The sequence below is a fragment of the Conger conger genome, chromosome 1, assembly GCF_963514075.1.
Source record: "Conger conger chromosome 1, fConCon1.1, whole genome shotgun sequence".
Classification (NCBI taxonomy): Eukaryota; Metazoa; Chordata; class Actinopteri; order Anguilliformes; family Congridae; genus Conger; species Conger conger.
The window spans coordinates 69191561-69212179 of NC_083760.1; the positions used below are offsets into that span (position 1 = coordinate 69191561).

At 36.8% G+C, this 20619-nt stretch overlaps 2 protein-coding genes across 2 annotated transcripts; both read left to right on the top strand.

Annotated features, from left to right (window-relative positions):
- Positions 1 to 2670: 2670 nt before the first annotated feature.
- Positions 2671 to 4633, top strand: hoxa13b (homeobox A13b). The gene is made up of 2 exons (XM_061257758.1): positions 2671 to 3320; positions 3579 to 4633. Exons 1-2 carry the CDS (start codon positions 2678 to 2680, stop codon positions 3821 to 3823), a joined length of 888 nt encoding a protein of 295 aa, XP_061113742.1. The 5' UTR covers positions 2671 to 2677; the 3' UTR covers positions 3824 to 4633.
- A 9724-nt stretch (positions 4634 to 14357) lies between these two features.
- hoxa11b (homeobox A11b) lies at positions 14358 to 16590 on the top strand. Its single transcript, XM_061255483.1, has 2 exons — positions 14358 to 15139; positions 15894 to 16590. The coding sequence occupies exons 1-2, from the start codon at positions 14527 to 14529 to the stop codon at positions 16124 to 16126; spliced, it is 846 nt and encodes a 281-aa protein (XP_061111467.1). The 5' UTR covers positions 14358 to 14526; the 3' UTR covers positions 16127 to 16590.
- Positions 16591 to 20619: the final 4029 nt, after the last annotated feature.

Consider the following 20619-nt stretch of genomic DNA (forward strand, 5'->3'; position numbering starts at 1 on the left):
CACTCTCCAGTTGTGCTGCTACTAAACTTTAGACGGCAGTGTAATGAAAGCCTCCATGATGACCACTGCCACGCAATGGGCCTCCCTTGCAAGTGTGCGTTATTAAATGTCCTGGTACCGATTTGATTCTCTATGAAAACACATTTTATCAGTTTATTTTTCCTATTGTTTACAGCATGAGATAGAACATCATGTATATATCGTTTATTATGTACATACAATATTGGCGATTTATGCTACCTTGTTAAAGGATTTTCAAACAATTTCCTCTAGAACATTTTACAGAGTAATCATACTTGCCACTGAGATATGTACCCACGTGTAGGAATACATTGAATCATTAATTTAAACATGGCGTCTTAGTGAAATGTGAGATTCTGAAATAATGTCCCTCAATGGCTGAGCGTGAGTGAGGTTAATATTTAATCTGACGCTGGTATTCTCCACGTTTAGACATATAGCCTACAGGATCTGTCAATGAAGACTTGTGCTAGACGTACATAAATACTACTACATTCTGTAGTCAATTTCATATTTTTAAAGTCGCTAAGAAATAACATTTTATCATATCCTTATGTGTAATAAAGCATTTCCTTGATTACTATTTTTTATATTGTTATTTCCAAAGTATTTTGCTGGCCGCATAATGTTATTTTGTACACACTTTTTATCATGCACATGCAATGCTTTTGCAATTACGATTTTTGCATAATATTAAAGCATTGCACTGAACAGATTATTCCTGATTAAAACGACATTATATAAAAGCTGAAATACTGATAACACAATTAATTCAAGATTTTGGTGTCTGCATATAGGCCCACATTTTACGACTTTAATTCAGTAGGCCTATTGCTTAATATATATACGTTATCTAATTTTAAAGGAATGAAGCACAAAAATAACGTATAGTAGGGCTGCTAACTTTATAAAAGAACGAAATGAAAAGTATCATTAGAGAGCACATGAAAGTGAACAGTCTGCTTTTAATTGTCTATAATCGCAACATTGCGCTGATAAATATCAGTTATTCTACATCATTTTGCTGTCTCAAGGAAAGCTTCATGTTCCAGAGTGAATGTTTACATAGTTTGTTTTTCTTTTCATATCTAAAATAGGTCTATATACAGCCCCACATTTTATTTGCGCTCATATTACCTTTGGAAAAGAGCCACATTGGTAAACACAAACAGGCACACCGGATGCCCATGCTTTTATCTTGAAAAGGCGTCTTTGAGGGATTACATCATTTTCACACCTCTTTGCTAGAACTTGCAAGAACACCGACAGGCAAGTAAATGAACATATCACCGAATCAGAAAAGAAATGGTAAAGCCATATTTTATCGAAAGGTAAAGATAAAAAAAAGTGTAAAAGTGTAAAAGTGTAAAACAAGGGTACACTAAAGGCTTACACAAAACACGAGATAAGCCTGTTTTCTCACCAACCCTATGAAGAATTCGAAGCAGTCCCTCAAAGTTTGAATGACAACAATCACTTTGGCTAGACTGCAACTTTCAACTTGACCTTGGCCTCGAGCCGTGTGTCTAACCCGTATGTAAAACAGCGTTGCCAAATTGTGGGCTGCTTTCGGTCTCATATACTACGTTCTACAAGGCGTGCACATTTTTGTTCATGTACCTTGAAGGCTACTGTTTAAAATGTATATTTATGGGAATGTTCACTGTTTTCAATTCAGCTTGTTAAAACATTTTACTTTCTGTGTTTAGTATCTCGCTCACACGCAGACAATTACCGTGAATATTGTTTTACATTAATTAGAAAAATCTCAGTATATGCTCAATGGCACATAAACAGGCCCCTTAGTACAAGATTGGATTACAGTACGCTACATATGTGTGTTAAATGTGCCTCTAAATAATGCACTTTGGGGAAATCTGTTTTAATGAATCCCAAACAAATGTTGGACCGAATTCACCAACAAAGAAAGAAAGTTTGAAAAGTCAAGAACTAGTTTAATATTTAAGCAAATTATTCGCCCAATATCTACATTTGCTGTTATTGCAGTGATGGCACTGCTTCTTGGTTTGGTCGATACAGTAATTCAAGCAAATTTCATTCGCACACACTATTGTCAATAGCCTAAGGGTAGGGTATCTTTATACAGTCCAAAAGCCATGTTGCTAGCCTATTACACAGTGTAGAAATGAATGATAAGCATTTTTTATTTTTTTATTGACATTTTCCTGTAGGCTATATGTGCGCCTAAATTAGCTCCTCTAATTGTGTAATGAATGGGAGGGACGGGGTTTACCTAGTAACGTTTCAATGTTAAAATGTATGCTTTACGCATAGCTAGTGGACTGAATTCAGAAATTGTCATTTAAAAAATTTCAAGGATTAATAAAGTCGTATGATAATCAAAGGAGAAACACTCGCTTCAGTTACATTGCTCCCGTAGCCTAATAGTTTGAATAAAATTGTACAGATTTAATGTGGACAGGGGTTATAGATTTACAACGTCGCATTTTGTACACTGGGATTTTCTTCGTTGAAAGGGTTTACCAGCTTCTTTGCATATCACGTGCCTCCTACCAGCCAATAAACAGACGGCCGTGGTGCGCACGGTCGCGTCAGTTACTCAGAGATTCAGTATCTCTTTTTTCAGTCTTGGAGCTTTTTAAAAACAGCTAGTAGTCTCAATGTCGGACGTGCTATGACAGCGTCATTACTTCTCCATTCCCGCTGGATTGACCCGGTGATGTTCCTCTACGACAACGGTTTAGATGAAGTGAACAAAAATATGGAAGGATTTGCGGGAGGCAATTTTGCTGCAAACCAGTGCAGGAATCTGATGGCGCATCCGGCATCACTGGCCCCGAGCGCTACATACACGTCGAGTGAGGTGCCAGCGTCTGGCATGGGCGAACCTGTCAAACAGTGCAGTCCCTGTTCCGCCGCACAGAGTTCCACCAGCGCCTCTCTACCCTATGGCTATTTTGGCAGCAGCTACTATCCGTGTAGGATGTCACACCACAGCAACATAAAGTCGTGCGCACAGCCTTCTTCATATGCAGAGAAGTACATGGAGACATCTGTCTCTGGGGAGGAATTCACCTCTAGAGCCAAGGAATTCGCTTTCTATCAAGGTTATACCACCGGTCCTTACCAACCTGTTCCCAGCTATTTGGACATGCCTGTTGTGCCCACCATGAGCGGCCCCACAGAGCCCAGACACGAGTCTCTGTTGCCCATGGAAAGTTACCAACCGTGGGCTATCACCAACGGGTGGAACAGTCAAGTTTACTGTCCTAAGGAGCAGGCGCAGCCCAACCATCTGTGGAAGTCGTCAATTCAAGGTACAATGGGATGTCGCCTCGAATGCTTGAATGGTATTTCGTAGCCTACGTATTATTTGTACGGAAGCAATCGCCACACTTTATTTTAACATTACATTATATTAAACTACCATAGCCTACATGTAAACGATGATCTGTGATAAAATTTACTATGCGCAACAAGTAGGTATTATCATTAAATCAATTCAAGTAGTATACATGTCCAGTTTTTCTCTTTTTTTTGGAGATAAACAGCGTGTTATTCTCTATCTTGTTCAGACGCAGTGACTCACGCGGGAGAAGGCAGCTCTATTCGACGTGGAAGAAAGAAGCGTGTGCCATACACGAAGGTACAGCTGAAGGAACTGGAGCGGGAGTATGCCACTAATAAATTCATTACGAAGGACAAGCGAAGACGGATATCCTCCCAGACCAACCTAACCGAACGACAAGTCACAATCTGGTTTCAGAACAGGCGAGTAAAAGAGAAGAAAGTCGTCAACAAATTCAAGACCGCCAGTTAGCTTTTACAAAAATTAAGAAGAACAAATGTAAAGCTGACTTGAAGATTGTTCTATTTGAAAAGCGAAGCAAAACAACACCTTATGATGAACCATAAAACAGGCCACCACTTTAGTGGATTGTTTCGAATTGGAGTGGTACCCGTCATGCTGGTTGCTGGCCGCCTTAGTTCTCGTGGGTCTGAAGCTAAAATGGAAAATGTTAGACCTCCATCTTGATGTTAAACATTACTTCAGAGAAACGTCGTTCATCCGCTTGACATCTACTTGCCCCAAAGAGTCGGAGATATTACAATTTTCTTTTAAATGCAAATCTCTAGATGCGCTATGCTTAGAATGCACAGGAAGCCAATAAGTATAAAGTGTCTATTTAAACATACAAAAAAATCTTTATTTAAAGTGGCACATGTCTCAAAGAAATTGCAAGAAATGTGTGGTTGAGAATCAACAATGCATTCTACATAAACGGTCGTTTAAAACTCACGTTTGATGAAAGAATCAAATGCTGTCCTTTTCAGCGTTTCTATAACTGTGTGATAGTTTACCTGATTTGCAATTATTGTCATAATCAGGTGCTGATGCAGTGTCACTTATATTTCAAAATATCTATTGGGAACCCAAGGTATTGAGATGTGCCCGTGTACCATAGCTTTTCTATAACATTGGCTTTGTTGTAAATAAAACCAAAGCTATACGAGAAAATTATTAAATATTTGAATTGCTCCATTTATGTGTGTCTACAAACATAGTCAATCTCCACACAAATAAAAGCTGAAATTGTGAAATTGAATGTGAATTTTGAAGAAAATGTTAAAAAGCCTGTCTTTTAATTATTCTAAATTATTTTACAATGTGGCTTTCCATTTTATAGCACATTGTGGATCGTTTCCAACTGAGAACCGAGAAAAATATATTTAACAATGAATAGGCCAAGCAATATATATATATATATATATATATATATATATATATATATGTTTTACTTTGCTCAAGACCTATGGTGAATTATTATTATTATTATTATTATCATTATTATTATTATTATCTATGGCTAATTATTATTATTAACTAAGGCATAACGCCATATTTTCAAGACTATATTGGTAATAATGTACTTCACCTTGAGAAAAACGTGAAGTTTGAGAACAGCCAAATATAAGAATGGCAATATGTAGTGTAGAACAATGTCGCCATCTGGTGATAGAGATGTGGCATTACATTCGTTTTTTAATACTAGCGCGCAGGCGCTGGCATTCGCTTGAAACACTCCCCCCCCCCCCCCCCCACACACACACACACACATCAAAGAAAAATAAATCAACAGGTTAAAAATAATAATGGTGGGATGACATATACACACGTGTGGTGTTTGAATAGATCTCTGGTCGAATGGCTGCTGTTTTGTGAATGAGCGTTACCAGCCAAGTTACCAGTTACCAGCCTTTTAACCTCGGCTACTTGTAGCTAGTAGCATTCACTGCTACATGCACTTATGAGGTTAGTCACTGTTCAATTTCCTCAGAGGCATCAGAAGCCTACAAAAAGAGAGATATGACATGTTCTTTAGGCCAAGCCTCCAGAAGACACCTTTCATTTCTATAAATTAAACAAAAACAATACAAATGTATCAAAACACGCAGTAGCCTACACTGATATTATTAATTATCTACTTTAGATGTAGGCCTATGTATGTATGTGGAAATGCTTTCAGGGTTTTTTATTATATATATCAAACTTGAATTATTGGACATATTTATTATATTCCTTTATTTTTTATTTTAATTGCTCGATAGTATCGCACTACTTAAGGTGTGCATCTAGACGACATGCGCTTTGGTTCATTTCGAGTATTGTAAATTAATGCAAGATTAATGGTTTATCCTTTGAATAAAATGTGGTGCAAGCTTCTTTTTGTACACATAATTGTGCCTGCAGTGCTCCCTCAAATAAGCAACATATGAAACCCCTTGAAATTTTAACAAATCCTTTACATTGGCTTTAAGATTGCCGGAATGAGTGCTCAATTTATATTCTACATTTAGGTTCTACATTTACATCTCCCGCACAGCGTTTCCGTTTATCAAAATGAACGGAAAATGTTGAATGCCAAATGTTCATTTGGCGATGTTAATTATCCATTTGTATGTATGCAGCTGTTGTCCATTAGGTACTGTATGCATTTGCACGCCTATATCCAGGCCGACGTAAGGCTACTTGAAATGTAGGCTACTTTTAAATTGAAATCTTGATTTTGTTACAGTTAAATATTGTGACCATTGTCGAAAGTCATCTTTGTACGCTTATCACGATGCGCTCCAATAAGTGGATGGGAAAAGCACGATTAAAATATAACGGTTCTCATTAAATCTTTAATTTATCAACATTAAATTCTTCAAGCGTCATTTATCAGAAGTGAGGAGTAGCCTAATCTGAATTGGCCTCCCATATACAGTAAAGGTTTTAGGGTTAATCTGACTCTAGTAGAGTCCAAGAGGGATCACATGTACTCCATCAGAATTGGTTTAACGCTGCACACTTTACTGTGGAGGTCGCCCTAAACTGCAAAACCGTTTTGGAGTATTATAGAGAATGTCTTATCTTATAGATTTGTAAACCCATTCGATCTTAAAATGGAATTACGTTTCATTACAGTTTTTCATATGACAAGTATCTTTTTCACTAAAATGATTTGTTATAGTATATGCATTCATGGTGGATACATGTAGGCGCGTGTAGGAATAAATAAGTGAATAGTATATATTTTAGAGAGACGTACATTTTTTATACAATAAAGTAACATGTAAATTGACGGGCATTCACAGAATTGGCCTTGATATTATTTTCTACACCAGCAATAAAATAAAAATGGTGGATATAGGCTACGGCGCATTTTAAAAAGGCCATCATTTTTCATTTCATTCATTTTGCATTTTGTTCTTATCATTTGACAATTTAAGAATTTAAGAAAACACACCGCGTCGAGGAAGGTCGAATTATTTTGACTGAATTAGATTTTGAATAGTCTCATATGTGAGCTGGTAATACGCATTGTGGGGCTAGATGCAAGCTATTATCATCTAGAATGATTTTCACAATTGAGCACTGCAATATTTGTATAGGTAGGTAAGGTATTCATATTCCTATGTGCAACATATATTTATTTTCGATTTATGCAGCTGAATTAATGCTACTTCTGAATGAATACAGTAGCCTTCTGCATTTAAAGCAGTAAATATAGGTGTATTCACGGAGAACGTCATCTTGCAATGCAAAACATTTTGTATAAAGTTCGGCTTGTATTCTCAGTTAAATTGAGCTTTTTCATAAGCTGCCATAATCAATGTTGACCACCGACAGAATCATGAGTTTGGTCTTAGGCTATATTTCCAAGAGTGGAAATGCTAGTTACGTTATTATGAATTACTCATATTATTGTTAATGTGAGTATAGGCTAATGTTATATAGGCCTACAATACATTTCTGTGCGTAGGCCTTTTATATGTAAGTTCTTTTTCTAATGTAAGGCAATGGTTGTAATATAATGTTTTATATTATAAGAACATTGTGTTTAGTTTACAATATAATCATGTTAGCATGTGTTCTTCTGCTAAAGAAATTGAAACGATCTAAAATGAAAATCAATGGAATTTTCCTTTGTGTAATTTCTCAACAGCTAAGCATAGAAATTCTGCAAATGTTAAACTTAGTGGCCCACTCCCCTCAGTACATATCACGGCCTAATCACGGTTCGCCCGACTGCATTGATGGAGAGAGGGAAATTATGGCTAGAGATGATGGGTGGACTCGGACGGGAGTCAAACGCGGCCCTCGCAAAATAACTATTACTCCAGATTTTAGTGGCATTTTACTGCCACCCACTGGCTATATCTGTAAAGGCAGCTCAAATACGGTAGCAAACTATTGACTATTATCGAGCCAACAGCTCCAAGTGCAATGGAGTAGGCGGCCTACAATAAAAGCAAATATGAAGGCGCCGTACATTGGGAACAACGCGTGGAATAGGCCTATACATCCAATATATAAATATGTCCATCATGCTGAAAAATAAAAAGCTCACGAAAATATAATCAATCATAGAACCCATGAGTCTTGTGTGAAAAGCTATTTTGAGGGTATGAAACCACATACTTTTCACAGCACGTTGTTTTTTCAGCACAACCTCGCGCATGCCTTGTCGGGAGCTCGTATCTTTGTCAGAGTGACATAGGTACGTTAGTAGGCTACTACTTTCCGTTTTCCACAGACGCTGAACAAAATAATATTCGACTCATGCTTTGCATCTACCAGCTAATATTTTTGACGTAGCCCTTATTGACCCTTAATGGCAGTGTTTTAAATCACTTGATCTGAAGTTTGATGAATAGAAAGCAAGGCTTACCATATATAGATAGTATTTAATTGTATATAGCTGTTTGAAGCCAGGAGTTGTTCCCCTGCCGCGTGTAATGTCTTACATTTAACACAATCTGTGTGCCAGTCCTTTATTTCTTTGAAATCAGCTTTTTTACAATGTAAGTATTTGTGATAGCCATAGCTTGAATTAAAGGCCCACAGCAACAACAACAACAACAACAACAACAACAACAACAACGATATAGCAGTTGGCTTAGTAGTAATGTCACTGTAAAATAATAATAATAATAATAATAATAATAATAATAATAATAATAATAATAATAATACGAAATAATGTAATTCATGATTCAAATAATAGTGAAACTGCTAATTAAATAAAAGTTTTACTAATTGTAGTACAATTATTTTAGAACAGTTTGATACGAAATGACGTTTATATAAAACGTTTTATAGTAATACCATTTCATATTAGCCTACCAGATTTAGTCAAGTTAAAATGACTTGGGTCACTTAAACGGATAGTCTTCGTATTTAGCTTGCCGTCTTTTCATTGGTTCGAAATATTGATGATTTCATATATGAATGTGATGTATGAATTTGTTCATGTGGCATAGCTCCAACGAGTGTTTTTTTCTGCTGTTCCATAGTGTAGAAAAGCCTATTTGTGTGTGTGTATGTATGTATGTATTTGTGTGTGTGTGTGTCAGTGTGTGTGTAATGGCAGGTATGTAATCTCCAAAGTGTATACGCTATACTGTTTATTGTCATCCAGGATACATGGGTTGGTATTAACACAAGCTAGAAAAGAAGTACAGGCTGCAGTCGAAAAGCGACAGAGATACAAGTACCTTTTGTAATAACGGCTTGAACTTTTCAGGTCGTAGACTCGCATTACACAATATAACAAACTAAATCCAGGAATGAAATATGACAAAAAATAATTTGAAAAGTGACGGATGCCCACATCCTTGAACATGGCCTTTTCTGAAGTTTTTCATAGACATAAAAATAATTCAATCAAGAATGGGAAAGCTTAAAGACTAAATATGCAAAACTAATAGGCAACAACATCAATAATAATTCGAAGTATTATTATTGTTTTTATAATAACAACAACACCGTGAATGTAGACTGCTGAAGGTAGTGAAAGACTGGATAAGTACAGTCTGGATACGTGGGGATACGTCTCTGTTGTCTCAAAGGGCACTTCAGGTCTTCACTCTTACACAATCTGTATCCCTGAGGAGGTTACATTTCCAAAGGTAACATTAGCCAAGTTTAGTGGCAATGTCCTGAGTGAAATCCCAAATGCTGAAATGTTCTCCAGTACAATTTCAGGACTGGTTGCTTTCAAAAAAAGCAGTCCTTTGGTGTCCCAAATCCCAGATTTAACGGGTAGGCTAATTAAAATAAGTCGACTCCGAAGAATGTAATGTAACAAACACGAATAACTGGCTTGAAAGACAGCTAAAAACAACAGGAAGGCACAGAAAAAAACAAGACGCCATGGTGAAATCCGAGATAAAGGAGGCCTCGGTCGTGACTTTGGACTTATGATCATTCACTGTTCGTTTGTGACTTGAAGCCGTCTCTGGTGCTTAAGGAGTTTCGTCATTTTTCGTCACAAAAAGTGAATTTAACACTTTTTTTACACTATTCCTCCATTTTGAACACGGTGTTATGTCTGCAAATGTGTCATCATTCACCTGCGGAAAACGACAAATTTAAGAGGAGGACATGTCATCAGAAAAATGCTCAAACTGTAAATGGCCATATCAAAACAACTGCACTTGGTTTATACTCAGGTACATTCATGCATTATTTCACAAATTCATAATGGATTTGATAATATGTACTACACTATAACATATACATAATAACATTCAAGTTCAAAAGCAATGTCGGCCAAAGCTCAATACAAAGTTCAACTTCCAAACGACGACTGATTAAATCATATAGGGAAGTTACATCAATGTGTTATTTAGTCTACATCGTTATTTCCCTTGAAGTGCTATAAAGCCTATAAGTTGTATGAAGTATACACAATTCAGAACACTTACTTTCCATAGTTGATATCTCATTTCAACGTTCTTCAACGCGAGGTGATATCATATCAAGAAGCTAGACACAATGGCAATCATGATGATACAAAAAAAAAAAAAGATTAATATTAATATTATATTTAAACAAAAAAAAATGTCATGGGCAGAAGGCTGTCTAGGAAATTAAATGACAACGTAGGCTATATGTCTGTGTTCTATCAAATGTATAAAAACATCAAAGGTATTGCGTTTGCTGTTTTAAATGACTGTTCGACACTTGAGTTCTACCCATGGTTTTAGCTACTTTGTTAAATGAAGGTCAGTTTTCATATTACACTGAGCACGGACTGTTAGTTTAAGAAGCCTATGGGAGAGTCTGGATATACTGATAGTCTCTTTTTTAAATTTTTGCGGAAAGTAGCAATTTATAGCCTACACCTATGATTAAGAGCAAACCGAGACATTGTAAAATATAAATGGCAATATACTACTAAGGCTACTATATGCAGAGTTGATATCATTTAAATGCGACATTCTCAACGAATATGAAGCGTTTGTCCTCATCTATTTTCACATTATCTATATTCCTGAAAAGGAAAGTGAAATATTTTTGCATATAGGCGTATTTGAAGTTATATTATATATAATTAATGCCAGCATAACGACTGCAAATTGAATGCTTGTATTATTGCCTACATGCAATGTGGATACAATATGCTGTTTAAATATGTAGAGCTATAAACTATAGATTATTGATATCACACTTAGTTGGACAAGGTAATTCTATATTTTGATTGGAACAGAGGTGATTTGTGAATGACTATCAATCTCTTATTTTGATGAATAAAAATAAATAGAACATCTTCTATAGCATAATCCTTTCAGAATAGCATTACGTTTAACACATCTTAGTTATTTGCCAACAGCGATGATCCAATTTCACATTTAACAGACGGGATTTTCACATTAAGTTTTGTGAAAAACGAATGGCGCACTGTATGTAATTTTGTTTCATCGTGTTAAAAATAACAAAGCTAAAACAAACATACTTCTAATGTATTTTAATAGGCCTACCTTATCTGATATACCTTATTAGATTCAGCATTATATACAGGTTTAGCATAGTGATCCCTAGACCAATTTACACGTTCTTAAAACGAATTAGTAATATGGAAAACATCAGCCGTGGTAGCTCCGTAGCTCAGTGACTGCGGTAGTGTCGGTGACCTTCTCCCACCCGAACTTGAAGTCTGTCCACGAATTCAGCTCTGAGAAGGCCTTTGCATAGATTACAAAGTGTTTAAGCAACTAAAGAAGCACAAAATAAAGAAAGAAAATACCGAGCTATATAGATGAGCCGTTAAATGTATAGCCTATCTAGTCTATTAAAATAGCTTATTTTATAGGCCATACACATTCGAGAGTTTGGCCTAGACACTACACAAATGCTTTGTGTTGAATCAACTCTTGCAGAATACATGTAGACCTAGTCCATATTGGTTTACTATTTGCTATGTTAAAGTGGAATGAACACTGGACTCTGACTGTGTAATACTTCTGACAGAAGTTCAAACACAAGTTTGCTGTGTCTATGCGATCATTGTATTATTTAACATATCCAAACTATCTATATAATTTATTATTATGTGTGTAGGGTACTTGTAACATTACTTCGTGCGTTGTATTTTACCTTTAAGGCTTATTTGTGCTGAGTTGGCAACAATGGGGGGGAATCCTTGCTGCTGGACGCATCAGAGTTCACGAATTCCATGTAGGTGGCGTCTCCTGATCACGCTTGGTCAAGTCTGTCATGTCTGAGCCGACAAAAGCCAATGTTGGCTGCCAAAAGCGCGAAAACACAGGTCTGTCTCGAGCTGCTTTTACTTTTCGTAGACACCTTGTATTCAATTATATCTTAAAAGCCGAATACAACTGCACGAATTTGTTTGTATTCGCGCATAGGTGGAGCTTGCGGCCGCAAAAGTGGAGACTTTGTTGTGTTATTTCAATCATTTAAATGCGTAATCTCCTAACAAGACGACAGATTCTGTATTATTTGCTTAAAAAACGATCGCCTTTGATGTAGACTGCATTTTAATGTCCAGTTAACAATATTGCACTGTAATCCCGCAGTTGTACTACCCAAGTCAATTCCATCTGCTTTGTCTGTGCGCCGTGTAGGCCTTGATCATTTAACCGTAGCTCAGCAGTGGACGCAGAGACCCTGTGGTTTTAATCCTTGTTTAGGCTTCTCATTCACTTGACTCAAGTTCCAGTAATTCAAACCTGTAGCAGTGAGCGCTCTCCACCACAGGCACACACGCACAAGAACAGTGATTTATTTAAAAATCAGATCCATGGAAAATTCACCACTATAATAAACTGAAATCTAACACCGAATAGCACTGATAGGCCTGCACGATACGTTTCTAAAAACATTCCTATGTTTAAACCTATTATGGTGGCATATGAACGTTAAACACATTTAACATGTTTGATTACAGTTCAAACACTGATAGGTATATATGTGTAATAATATATAATATATTATTTCCTAGGCCCAATTTTATTTTGGTTAATTTTGCACGAGCAACCTATTAACCACACTGAGTTTTGCTTAATACGTTCTTGCTGGACACGTATGTTTGTAATCTTGGCCAATGTGCAGCCATGGCACAATTAATACATAAATTAGTAAATTCAATCCCCTTCAAAAAAGAATAATAATGTGACCTATATACGGCATGCATACGGCAAATGGTTCGTTTACGCGTAATGGTGTTATTAAAAGCTACTACTACTACTACTACTACTACTACTACTACTAATACAACTTCTTCTTCTTCTTCTTCTTCTTCTTATTATTATTATTATTATTATTATTATTATTATTATTATTAGCAGCAGTAGTATTAGTAGTAGGCCAATAGTAGTATAACCATCATGATCATCATATAAGCTCGTGTATTGACCCTCATGATGATGAGTTCTTTTATTTTATATTCATCACTATTATTCGTAGTAGCAGCAGTAGGAGAAAGAGGAGGGGAGAAGGAAGAAGAGGACGAGAACTATTAAAATACTGCTGTTATAGTACTATCAAGTTGTAGCACATTATTGGCCTAACATATGCTTTAGCGAGGAATTACGAGCCTCACAATTTGGACATATATTCCTGCGTCTAGTGGCTATGAGTGAGTAACTATCATACCCCCAGTGTTTTTAAAAAAAAATTCTCTCCGCTGTATAGTTTGGACAATTTTCTAAATATAGTCTGGGATTGTGTCCCCAACTGTTGTCCCCAATGTCAGCAATAAAATACAATAATCGATAGAATCGGAGCATTTGTGTATTCAAGCAATATCAAAGACTAAATGGATACAGGCCTACTGCCATTTTTAGTTAGTACCTTTCTTACTTTTAATATGTATGGAGGGCACTACTGTTTGTGTGAAAATGACACACTGTCAACCCTTAAATATAACGTAGAGTAGGCTACAGAGTGGAAATATTTGGACATGACTGAATGTGATCTTTTCCAGTAGAATGTGTTTTATTTCAAATAAGTATGAAACGTCATGTTTGATAAGCGTGGTCTCCCACGAACAAAGGGTTTGTATATTAACGTTTTGTGGCAACCCGAGATGTTAATACGTTTGCGGTTGTACGGTATTGCAGAGACTAATCTTTTTACATATAGCGTCACATCGAACAGTTTGTTATTGTTAATTTTATTAAATAATTGAATATCGCATGTAAAACATTTACCGTATTAAAGGAAATTTGCACTGTCGATTTAAATCTCTAGCCTATCTGAAGGACCCACCCTTAACAAATTTGAATTCTTAAGCAGCCATTTACAGAATATTTTCCATTGTATGCAACTGATGCACGTGACCAGCGTCGATGATATATTGACTTCTATTCCATTTTCATGGAAATCAGTCGATCGGTATATGGGAATCAATTAAAAGTATTCATTAGGATAGACCAATTTATTGTTTGAAAAATGCAGACACGAATATAATGATTAAGATAAAATAGGCAAGTCTATATACTCAGCCTCTCCACATGCAGGAACGAAGTCACAGAGCACCCGCTCAGAATATGTCAATTTCTACTCTCGGTCACATGACTTGGCGCCTCTCTGGAATGGACGGCGATGGATCTCCACGTCAGCCTACGTCTCAAAATTTCAGCTCCACGGATCTGCTTCAAAGAGACTGAAGTAGCAGAGCGAGAGAACCATGCAAAGGACTGTTATTGAGACGAGCCCAAGCTAGAGTAATGATGGATTTTGATGAGCGGGTTCCCGTTGGGTCGAATATGTATTTACCCAGTTGCACGTACTACGTCTCGGGAACAGACTTCTCAAGCCTCCCTTCTTTTTTATCCCAGACCCCGTCTTCTCGCCCCATGACCTACTCATACTCCTCTAACCTGCCGCAGGTTCAGTCCGTGAGAGAGGTAACCTTCAGGGACTATGCCATTGACACATCCAGTAAATGGCACCACAGAGGGAATTTGTCCCACTGCTACTCAGCAGAGGAGATGGTGCACAGAGATTGTCTGTCTGGTCCGACCACTTTAGGGGAAATGTTCGCGAAAAACAGCTCCGTGGGTTTCCACTCCAGCTCCAACTCCACGTCTAATTTCTATGGAAGCGTGGGCAGGAACGGGGTGCTACCCCAAGCCTTTGATCAGTTTTTCGAGACAGCATACGGCAACTCAGAAAATCCATCAACCGACTGCTCGGTGGACAGAAATACCACAAAGCTGCCTAACGCCGCAGTCTCCGGCTCCGAAGCGTGCCAGGAGCCAGACGGGAGAGAGCCACGAGAGGAGTGCAGCAGTCCCGAATCCTCTTCCGGCAACAATGAGGAGAAATCCAACTGCAGCAGTACGTATGAAGACGCGCCCCAGTTATGAGAGAAAGTTTGCAATCTAGCGCGCCGCTGTTAAACATTTTATATGCTGTTTTATAAGCATATAAGGTTTATGGAGGGCCTGTAGATTTACCCAACAAAACTTTGTTATAAACAGGATCACGTGCTTGAAAATCAGGCCATTTTTTCACTGCACGGTTAAGTATTGCAGTTTTAAATACATTATATTATTGTAGCATATGTCATATTTCTGTACTTTGATGATTTGATTTTTATTTTGTGACACACCTGCCATTTGTCCATTTACTCTTCACTTCATAGATCAGCGTTTAAAAGAGGAATTGTTCTATTATATGTCTGTATTCAATACCAAGTGAAGGTGGCCTTTAAATCCGACAATAATAAGCGTATGAAGATTTAAGAAGTCACAGGCTAATATATTTTAAAACAAAAGTATTTTGTATTTTGTTCTAACCAATAGCAGCATGTCAATTTCAAGTCTCGTGAGGTTGATTAGGCTATAGGCCAATTATTTAATTATGAATACGATTTGTCCATATGAACAACCGAATTATCAGCAATGTGTCTACTGTTTAACTTTAAACTATTGTCTATTAACCAGAACTATCGATAATTTAAAGAATTGTTAGAAAATCTGTATAATTATCGCAGATCGTTTATGCGATGTTTTGTGTATAGTGATGTGTCCAACTCATATTCACAATTAATTTTTCTTTGTCGATGTTGATAGTTTTCTCTGTTTTCCAGGTGGCCAGAGGACGCGTAAAAAGAGATGCCCCTACACGAAATACCAAATCAGGGAGCTGGAGAGGGAGTTCTTTTTCAGCGTGTACATTAACAAAGAGAAACGCTTGCAACTGTCGAGGATGTTAAATCTAACCGATCGCCAAGTGAAAATTTGGTTTCAGAACAGGAGGATGAAAGAAAAGAAACTGAACAGAGATCGTTTACAGTATTACACTACGAATCCATTGCTTTAGGATCGTACGGCGTGGACTTGTACTCTACCCCTGTGCTCTATACCGACGCTGAGCGGTTAATTTCAAGTTCGAGGCTGCAGATGTCGACTAAGACCAGCATTTTGAAGACGTTCTCTTGTCATTTGTAGCCTACATTGTGGTGTATGAAAACAACTGGACCCTTTTCTTCACTTCACAACTATATTCTATGTATTTCATACATATCATGATGCTTATAGCTCGCATTTCGCATATCCATTACACTCATCAAACTGACAGAGTTAATGACTATGTATTTTCTAATCAGAGACACGTTGTTTTAAATTCTACATTTTTTAAATATCTACGCTGTTGTAAAATAATTGCGGGAGAAATTATCTTGTACATTTTAGTCTTTGTGGATATTGATCTTGATGTGACCAAATCAGAAACAGGCCGTGAATACAACGGTGTTTTACGTGATACATTGGGCTACATCTGTTTATGCATTCATCACAATCTTTCAGTGTCAAACTTGTACCACTTTAAAGATAAAGTAAAGTTTGAACCACCAAGAGAAAGTGAATGTTGCTGTGATTTTTTAAAAATATGCAGTTTGTTGTTGCAATACACACGGTCATGTGGTGACATGTAGACTAATATATTTCTAGTAGGATACTAGTAAGCAATGCGACACTTAAATATAAATTTAAACAGAATATTCTGTTTTTCGCTGGTAGCCTACTTGGATGCAGCATTACATTTGTTTAGCACACATTTGACTAGAAATGGTAAGTGTTTCATGAACTGTTGCCGTACCGTAGTTGCAATTTTCGACAAAATTGTCAATCAACCATTTGCATGGAAACATAAAATTGAATGCCTAGTCTATGGCGATTTCCTATATTTTTTATTTTCACAAAACACATAGCAGCTATTTATAAGACAGTTTAACAGGCTGTATAGGCTACATTCAATGATCTGTTTTGCATAAGCCCCATTATGTTTCTAACATTATACGCATTGCATTGCAGTCTAGACTATAAATACGCTACAATTAACGTGTATATGAGCATGCAAATATTTCTCATTGTGTATTTTTTAAAACGTGATTTCAGAAAACCAAACAAACACATGTATTTTCCAAAGAGCAACTGTTATTTCATGTTTATCGATACAAATGCTCTGGGTTGGTTGAGCTTCAAAGCTTTGGGCTATTAAGGAAATCAAAATATGGGTAGCATATCACAATTCCTTCAATCTTGATCTTGGTCGCTTTGTGGTTAAACACATTAGAATTAGTGGTTTCGCGTCCACGGGTCTACTGGTCAGAAGCATAAATGTTTTAAATTGACTTTTTTGCCATTTTTATTTTAACCTGCTTTCGACACATTCAATGGCATGGATAGAAATTCGGGAAACTGTAAGTCCAGACATTTTGTACATTGCTGCTCTCGTATGAAATCTATTTTACTAGCTACTTGTTGCCTTTGAACTTCTTGATTCATGTAGGCCTTCCACTTTATCCATCGGACAGGGGGCGAAGAAGGCCCCACATTTTGCTGTACCAACTGGCCGTGACGTAGAAGAAAAATCTTTAAGGGTGAACCCGTCAAAGGGCGATGCGGAATTATCTCGAAAAACGGAGTTACGCATTTAGAACAGAATATATCGTTTGTTTTAAGAACATGAAATAAAACATTTTTCGCTGACATAACCAAAAATACGCTTCAAATTGATGAGTTTTCGCCTGGCGATGTTGCATTAACCCCAGTTATCATTCATATATATGAATTGTGATATATTTAAGAATACCACCATCACATTTTCTACTCACATGTGTGTCAATCAGACTGATTAAAAAGAAGACATGGGGGTTTATTGTAGCTACTCTGTGTGATGGTCTTGCCTCGCGCATCCTTTGACGGTCTCCGGAATTCCGAGCTAATTATGGCACATCCTCCCTGTTGCTGTAGCAACTTGGTCATAAAACTTGTCTGAGTCTGGAGCATTTGTAGAATTTGAGTGCAGTGCAATAAACTGTCTGAGACCAAGGTTATTAACTGTTACTAAGGAGTCGCGAACGACAACTGGAACCATTGAAAACTTCTGTCCAGTGGTCTTTCTGGCTTCATTTGTGAATGTGCTTTCGGCGTTCTGCCGTTGCAGGAACATTAGTAGCCTATGGATTGGTTTCCACTGGGCGGCGCTCTTTAGATCAATGTCATTGCCGTTGATCTCGAAAAGCATGCAGGATCCGTCCTTATGCACCCAAAACGTTCAGACCTTGCTGTAACGGAAACGGATATAAAGGTAAACTATTTTCTATATTGAATGTGAAATGTATTCTTGCTTCAGTGCGCAGTATTTTTAATTGTCCTCTAAAGATATGCGATTCTCTAATAAAATCAAATCCGTATTGTGCTTCCTCCTGAGTAAAATAGGCTAGACCACAACCGGAATCCCGAAGAAATAACGTAGTCTCATAATACATGCAAGTAGATGTTGGATGGTTTCTTTTTATTTAACTGACAAAACCCAACATCAGATGCTAACATTATCTTGAATAATAGCACGGCGCAAGTCGTTGTTTTGACATATGTTAACGGTCCAAATGTTAATAAGTAAACCTTATTAAAATATGTAAAGATCGATATTGCAGTGATCCTAAATATGGACAGAAATGGCTGGTAGCTTGACATATATTATTTTCTAATGCGAAGCTTGGCGATAGAAAATAATATACCTAACCAATACGGTATTTTGTATAGCTGTATTAGCCGGTGTTCAGCGGCAAAATATTCTCACTAGTAATGATGAGTGAACGCATAGCCTAATTTTACGTAGACAGATATAAGGTAAACTGTTGAAATGGCAATGCTGCTCTCAGAGGGAACGCGTGTATGGGAGCTTGTATGTGTGTATGAGATAGAGAGATAAGAGAGATGAGCATGGAAGCGATACTAAGGTGAATAAGCATACCCGTGGGCTTTGTCTCCTGTAAAAATAAAAGCCTCCACTGGATGTAATAAAATGGCACATTATTGAGCATAACGACAGGAACATCCCCAAAATAACACAGAATTGAGATAAATCGTAGCAATAAGCTTGCGCGCGCACACACATACACATTATTATTATTATTATTATTATTATTATTATTATTATTATTGAAGCATAACTTAGTCAAAGATGAATGACAATGTATAAGCCGAAGCTGTCGAATGTTGTTATTGTATGCAAAAATAGGTAAAACGCGCCGCTTCGCTTTGTTTATGATGTCCCAGCTAAGTAGGCCTACTTACTAATAACAAGGCGTGTGCTTGCAATGCCAAGTAAATAAACTCTTCGCGTATTTATACTCAGAGACAGCAGCAATAAAATCTAGATATCATTTCCACGTTATATAGTAGTGCTTAGCCCATGATGCAGTTGCTCTTTTATCACACACTACTGTATGGCCTACTGCTTTTTCCTATCTAACAGAAAAGCGTACAATTGATAGTAGGCCTAAATTGTTGAACGAATTAAGACCAAACACAGCTACAATATGGTCCCTTTGATGCACTTAACTGACAAATCTGTAGAATTTCCTATCAAACGTGACACAATGTTAGAAAACATAAACAAATATTTACGTCCCAAAAGTAACAATGAATGTAGTGAATAAATAATGTGCTATTTGTTATTTTTTTTATATGAGATGATTCTCATTCTAACTTCACGCTACATGACAGCTCGTGAGGTTTGTTGAATGCCTGATATATTTAAATCATTTTGTTGTTGTCATTATGCATTACTTATCTATTCATATTCACTGCATCCTTTGGGAACAAAGCCCAATAATACAGTTTTCTTTTTCACAGTACTAGGTTTTTGTTTTTGTTGTTCTATATTGTTTTTGAGGTGCTAGAAAATCAGCCAGTAATATATCAGACATTCAAATGAAGAACATCATTTCTGTCATTAAATTTTAAAACGAGGAAATTCAGGCTTTCTACAAATGTATGTCATATGTTTCTGTACGTTTTTTTATTTTGGGTATGAAGGTTTCGGTGTTCAGTGATTACGGAGTTTGGTGGTTCCTGGTTCGTACTGTGCCGCAATTTCATTCTGGCCGAGATAAACCGAGTCGAACAGCCCATACAAAAAACATTAATTGTAAGACTAGAATATCATATAAAAACGAGGATAAGTGGTGAATGGCATCACTTAAAAAAAACAAAAAACAACCTGTACTTGCATCTAAAGTGCCACGTGTATAAATACATACATACATACACACACACACACACACACACACACACACACATATATATATATATATATATATATATATATATATATATATATATATATATATTGGCAGGTAGATCGATATAGTCCAATAGTTGGAATTCCGTTGATTCGTTAAAATTTATGAATGCACACTCCCCATGGAAACAACTGTTTCTTCGACAGTATATGAACGGTAAAGCACAGTTACTTTACTATATATTTATATATAAGAGGCCAGTTTCGCAGACACAGATTGA

Coding starts and splice junctions, on each gene's coding strand:
- hoxa13b (XM_061257758.1), top strand. CDS start 2,678: ATGACAGCGTCATTACTTCTCCATTCCCGCTGGATTGACCCGGTGATG. Junction 3,321..3,578: donor GTGGAAGTCGTCAATTCAAG/GTACAATGGGAT, acceptor TATCTTGTTCAG/ACGCAGTGACTCACGCGGGA.
- hoxa11b (XM_061255483.1), top strand. CDS start 14,527: ATGATGGATTTTGATGAGCGGGTTCCCGTTGGGTCGAATATGTATTTA. Junction 15,140..15,893: donor GGAGAAATCCAACTGCAGCA/GTACGTATGAAG, acceptor TCTGTTTTCCAG/GTGGCCAGAGGACGCGTAAA.